This window comes from Sander lucioperca, chromosome 2 (genome assembly GCF_008315115.2).
Source record: "Sander lucioperca isolate FBNREF2018 chromosome 2, SLUC_FBN_1.2, whole genome shotgun sequence".
Taxonomy (NCBI): domain Eukaryota; kingdom Metazoa; phylum Chordata; class Actinopteri; order Perciformes; family Percidae; genus Sander; species Sander lucioperca.
Window position 1 is genome coordinate 42,266,463 of NC_050174.1, and position 6,231 is coordinate 42,272,693.

General features: G+C 42.3%; 1 protein-coding gene and 1 long non-coding RNA gene across 8 annotated transcripts in view; one reads left to right on the forward strand and one right to left on the reverse strand.

The window, feature by feature from the left end:
- ep400 (E1A binding protein p400) overlaps nucleotides 1–3,482 on the forward strand; it is a 34,311-nt gene extending 30,829 nt beyond the window's left edge. For all 7 annotated transcript variants that reach the window (XM_031300733.2, XM_035997964.1, XM_031300735.2 and 4 more), the window contains 4 exons: nucleotides 110–258; nucleotides 1,651–1,815; nucleotides 1,918–1,995; nucleotides 2,825–3,482. In XM_031300733.2, coding sequence (XP_031156593.1) covers nucleotides 110–258; nucleotides 1,651–1,815; nucleotides 1,918–1,995; nucleotides 2,825–3,130 — 698 coding nt within the window. In that variant the 3' untranslated portion in view covers nucleotides 3,131–3,482. The remainder of the gene's footprint in view (nucleotides 1–109; nucleotides 259–1,650; nucleotides 1,816–1,917; nucleotides 1,996–2,824) is intronic.
- Nucleotides 3,377–3,860, reverse strand: LOC116050562. Its single transcript, XR_004105105.2, has 2 exons — nucleotides 3,543–3,860; nucleotides 3,377–3,495 (listed from the first exon to the last, which is right to left on the reverse strand). It is a non-coding gene; the product is annotated as an uncharacterized LOC116050562 (long non-coding RNA).
- Between the last annotated feature and the right edge of the window lie 2,371 nt (nucleotides 3,861–6,231).

A 6,231-nucleotide genomic window follows, 5' to 3' on the forward strand; every position in this document is an offset into this window, starting at 1 on the left:
CTTTCTGTGACATCCTGTAACTGCGACAAATGTGCTGCTGTTATCATTATCACAAATGTCTGATATGTCCTAAAGTTCCAATACGTTAATTCTTTCTGCTCTCTGTCAGGTGGGCCTGTGCTGACGCCGTCGTTCCCCCAGATGCAGGTCCAGCAGCTGCTTCAGATGAAGAAGCAGCAACAGGCAGCAGCAGTTCAGGCAGCCGCCCAGCAGAAGGCAGGGCAGCCACAGCAAGGACAGACCACTGTACAGCAGAAGGTAAACACACCACACCAACAGACAGACAGATAGAGTCTGTTGTCAGTCTCTGTCTACAGCGGAAGCAAAAAAAATAAGCATATAAACAGATTTTTATGCGTACATTCAGTATTGTTTAGTTGGGTTTTAAGGATGAAACGGTTCAAAGAAAAATCCGAACAGTTCGGTCCGCTAGTCACGGTTCGGGCACGTATGTATTGTTTGGTTCATTTTAGCCTCATAGATTTCAGTCAAAAAGGTTTGTGCAGAAAAAACAACTTCAACTAAAGTGCGGGGAAAGCCTTGCACTGTAAACCACATTTGGCGTGGATGAGGTGCCGAGTGCAGCTGTCAGTCAGTATGGGAGCGTTACGTATTTAGTGTTACCTGACAATGACATTAAAACAAATTGGTTGATAAAGCGGCGACTGTGTACAAGCACTGTGCAACACGTGTGGCTTATGCTAGCAGCAATATTTCCAATATGATGGCGCATGTCCGTGGACAGCGCAGGAGGAGAGAGCCAGGTAGGAAACAACAACTCCTTCTCCCCTGCCTCTCCATGCAGATCCAGACAGGGTAATCCAGTCTATAACTAAAGCATTGGGCTGGTTCAGAGAGGAATTTTTGCAGTCGTGGAGGATGCAGGATTTCAGCATATGATTAAAGTAACGATACTATAATATCCCCTCTTGCCACCATTCAGCAACAGTAAATCCCAAATGTATTTTTCTCACAGAGGAAAATGAAAATAGGATGAACATTGCAGTGTTGTTTTGAAAATAGTGTACAGTGTGTGTTTGGGTTAAGTTGCACTTCATGTTTTATTTACATACTTTCTAATAACACAGTGACAATTTTCCTTTTTGATAAAAAATAAATAAATAAAAAAAATCCAGCCATATTCCTTTCATTGTATTTAAAATACTGCACTAATCTTTCCATTAATAACTGAGATGTTAAAAGGCTACTGTTGTTTAAAACTCTTCTAGTGCTGGTTGAGCTCATGCTTCACTTTAAGTTGATGGCCAGTCTATAATGTGGCCATTTTTATATATAAAAAAAATAACAAAGCTGCATTTTTTGTTGTTGTTGCTCTGATTAAAAAAACAAACTATTCTTTAAATGAAGATTTGACAATGAAGAAGTGTTTCTGTTCCTTATGTTCTTAGCCAGAATTTTGTTGAGGCAAACAACTTTTTTTGCCAAATAAAATATTGAAAAGCATGAACAGTACCAAAAACGTACCGTATTGAACCAAAAACCGTGAATCGTGTGAACCGTCCCACCCCTATTGGGTGTGCTTACCACCGTGGTATACTTTTTGTAAAGTGTATTAGTTCAGTAAAAACATCTGAATCTATTAGAAAGATGAATTGAAGGAAGTAACTGTGGCGCTGCCATTTCCCTTAGATCGGCAGCCAGCAGGTTACAGTGCAGGCAGCGCAGCCAGCCCAGCAGTCGCAGCAGAAGGTGACCTATGCTACCACCACCCAACTCCAACCGGGAATCAAGACCCAGTTCTTTACTACATCTATCGCCCAGGCTCAGAAACCCACTGGAGCCCAACAAATCCAGGTACGTCATCACTGGCAGTCATGACCGCAAAACAAATATTTGCAGATAAACAGGGGGCTTTGTGTGTTGATATGAGATTTTCTCGTTTACTTCTCTTATCAGGTGGCTAAGCTCCCACAAATAGTGCAGCAGCAACCCACCGTGGCCAATATTCAACAAATCGTGTCTTCTCCTCAGCAGGTAAGGGTTTAAGGCTGAGCATTGCTCCTATAGATAACCTCTGTATGGCTGATCACTTGAATGTGAGGTAATCACTGTCCATAAGCTGCATTACAGACTTTTTACCTCCTTATAAGTAGAGACGGGCCAATACAATTTTTTGCTTCCCGATTCCTGAACTTGCGATACCGAGTACCGATCCGATACCAGTGTGTCATATATTTTATTATGTTTTAACAACTGTATACTACTATCCCTGTATGGATGTGATATGATTGGATTGATTGGATGTGATATTGTCGGCCTGGTTCAGGTTAAACTCTTTGTGAAACATGAACAAACGCAAACAATAAACGCCACAGAACTTTCTTTTATTCTCCAGTTTGACAGTCAGTTATAACGGAAAAAGAACATAAATAAACTACTTTAAGATTTTCTTTAGGGCTTTATTACGTGGTATCGGATCGGTGCATGAACTCCAGTACTTCCCGATACCAGCGTTTTAGGCAGTATCGGAGGCAATACCGATACTGGTATCGGTATCGGAATATCTCTACCTAGAAGCCTCACAAGCTCAACTACCTGACAGAGGAAAATGTGCTAAACCTTATCGTTCTCTCATAATTTTAACTACATGCTGCCTTTATGTCACATGCTTTTGTTTTTTTGTAGTCTGTTCAAAAGGCAAAAACTATGACGTACTTCTTTTTCTTTTTTTTTTTATACATTCATCAAGAACTTTATTTCTTTGTAAAGGCACCATAAAGCGTTTGAATGCAGTGGAATGGATCAAATCAAACCTCTGAAACAGGACAGATACATTTTTTTTGTTTGTGTTGCTTCTCTTCAGATCCAGGCCCAGACTGTGACTCTGACCCAGGCAGCCACGTCTTCTCCGGCTCAGGTGCAGATGATTCCGGCTGGGACGGCACAGGTAGTCCAGCAGAAGATCATCCAGCAGCAGGTGGTGACTACAGCCACCTCACCCCAGATCCAGACGCCTCCTCCCCACAGCCCTGCCCAGCAGCCTGCGGCACCCCCTGCTGAGTCCCCAGTGCAGCAGCCCGCTCAGCCCCAACAGCCCACCAAGGGTCAGGCTCGCCAGGGTGGCATCAGGGCCAAAACTCCTGCAAAGCCCAGTGGTGGAAGCAGCTAGGAGAGAGCGCTAACGAAACGGAATTCACCCCGCGTTTTCCTGCAGTACAGATGTGACCGTACTGACATTGTGCTGAAGCGTTCTTATGGATCCCACAGCAGCTAATGCCAGAGACGGACTTTGTGTCACATCGTTAATCACAGCAAACCTTTACCTCACCCAAACCATCTCTAACCTTAAACTGATTAGAACTGTGTTCAACATAATCATTTCAGTGTTTATACCTAAACTTTTTTGGCAGATCAACCACAACACTGCTGCCCATAATTTTGGTGGGATCCATAATTTTGCTCCACTGAGTCAACATTGTTACTTCCATTCTTTATTTGTGTCATGAATGTTTCATGCCATTACCGCAACACTCTCTCTCTCTCTCTCTCTCTCTCTCTCTCTCTCTCTCTCTCTCTCTCACCCTTAAATAAATGTATACTGCCGAATACATTAAACGACAAAAGTCATGCCTTCAAATGATTATATTATTACTTAAGAAATATCTGAGGCGCAGAGGCTTATGGGTAATGCATTGGCAAATAAGCTGTCCCTTAGAATTAAGTGTATTCATAAATAGTCCCTTTTATGTCTAATTCCCTTGTTGTCTGTAGATACTGAATGGAGAATAATGCACGTTCCTTTAGTCATTCGTTTTTTATTGCCGCAAATACACTGTAAACATGTACTTTAGTATTTTGTGTTTTCTCATAAATTGTCTTTTTTTATCGATGTCAAGTAAAAAAAAAACAACAAAAAAACAACCTGTAAATATCAATGAAAAACATTTGTACTTGTAAAGTAGTCGTGTTTTCATTGGGTTTTTTCAGCCTAATTGTAATAAAGTGTTTTGTTTTTATACACAAAAAAAAATCATCTTTTTTCCTTTCATTTTTTTTTTTTTTTTTTCATTAAAACCATTGTAAGTACTTTGAAATCTTGTGACTTCTTACAACGCATCCCCTTGTTTGTTATAGCACCTGCAATCCTGTTTTTTGCAGCCTAAAGTATTTGTACCTTCAACAGTGATCTGGGACTTTATTGGTTTATTAACTAAATCTAGAGGTTGAGTGGTACTGTATTAATAGCTTTTTTTTTTGTCAGACATTCAATTCAATTCAATTCAATTTTATTTATAGTATCAAATCATAACAAGAGTTATCTCGAGACACTTTACAGATAGAGTAGGTCTAGACCAAACTCTGTACTTTACGAAGCCCCAACTATTACAGTGGTTGCCTCAAGAGCAAGCATTAGCAGTAGCTATTGCGACAGTGGCAAGGAAAAACTCCCTTTTTTGTTAGGAAGAAACCTCAGACAGACCCAGACTCTTGGTAGGCGGTGTCTGACGGCACCAGTTGGGGGAGTGGTGAATGGTGGCAATAATAGTCATAATAAAGATAGTGAAACAGTGATCACAATGGTAGTCATAGTAGTTCATGTCATAGTAGGGCACAGCAGGGCGTTACGGGGTGTAGTGTGGCACAGCAGCCTGGGAGGACGCGGTTGGACGCAGCAGGACGCAGTCGGACACTGCGGGGAAACGCAGAGCGTAGCAGGGTGTAGTAAGTCCATAGCGTCAGCTGCACCCAGGACCCCGGTGTAGGTGCCACCCAATTCCAAGGCGATGTTCTGGGTGAAGAAGAAGCAAAGGGACTCCGGGGAGAAAACTCCCCAGAGCTAGGTTAGTAACAGGCATTTCTGGGACTAAGATGCACACAAAAGGAGACAAGTGAAAAGAGAGAAGAGGGAGCGGCTCATTGTGTCCTTGGAAGGAGCTTCCCACAGCAGTCTAGAGTTATAATAGCATAACTAAGAGAGGCAGGCTAAAGAGAGGGGCCCTGGACCGGGCTCGTACTCTCCCCTGCCGGAACGGGCTTGTACTTCCTGCCTCCCTCTACTCTACTATGCTGCAACTCCTCACTCCCTAACTATAAGCTTTATCAAAGATGATGGTTTTCAGTTTATTCTTAAATGTGGCGACGGTGTCAGCCCCCCGAACCCAAGTTGGGAGCTGGTTCCACAGGAGAGGAGCCTGGTAGCTGAAGGCTCTGGCTCCGATTCTACTTTTAGAGACTCTAGGAACCACAAGTAGCTCTGAGTTCTGGGAGCGCAGTGCTCTAGTGGGACAATAAGGTACTAAGAGCTCTTCTATGTATGATGGTGCTTGACCATTTAGTGCTTTGTAGGTCAGGAGAAGGATTTTAAATTCAATCCTGGATTTTACAGGAAGCCAATGCAGAGAAGCTAATACAGGAGAAATGTGATCTCTTTTCTTAGTTCTTGTCAGAACACGTGCTGCAGCATTCTGGATCAGCTGGAGGGTCTTGAGGGACTTATTTGAGCAGCCTGATAGTAAAGAATTACAGTAGTCCAGCCGGGAAGTTACGAATGCATGGACTAGTTTTTCAGCATCGTTTTGCGAGAGGATGTTCCTGATTTTGGCAATGTTACGAAGATGGAAAAAGGCTGTTCTTGAGGTTTGTTTTAAGTGGGCGTTAAAGGATAGATCCTGGTCAAAAATGATTCCTAGATTTCTGACAGTAGTGCTGGAGGCCAGGGCAATACCATCTAGGGTAGCTATATATTTAGATAATGAAGTTCGGTGGTGCTTGGGTCCCAGCACAATAACTTCCGTTTTGTTTGAGTTTAACATCAGAAAATTGTGGGTCATCCAGGATTTTATATCTTTAATGCACGCTTGAAGTTTAGCTAACTGACCGCTTTCGTCGGGCTTAATTGACAGATATAATTGGGTGTCGTCTGCGTAACAGTGAAAGTTAATTGAGTGTTTCCTAATAATATTGCCTAGAGGAAGCATATATAAAGAGAATAGAATTGGTCCAAGCACTGAGCCTTGAGGAACGCCATGGCTAACTTTAGCGTATTTGGATGGTTTATCGTTAATATTAACAAATTGGGATCGCTCAGAAAAATAGGACTTAAACCAGCTTAGTGCGATTCCTTTAATGCCAACTAAATGTTCCAGTCTCTGTAAGAGGATGGTATGGTCAATAGTGTCGAATGCAGCACTAAGATCTAATAAGACAAGTACGGAGACAAGTCCTTTGTCAGCAGCAGTTAGAAGGTCGTTAGTGATTTTCACCAGTGCC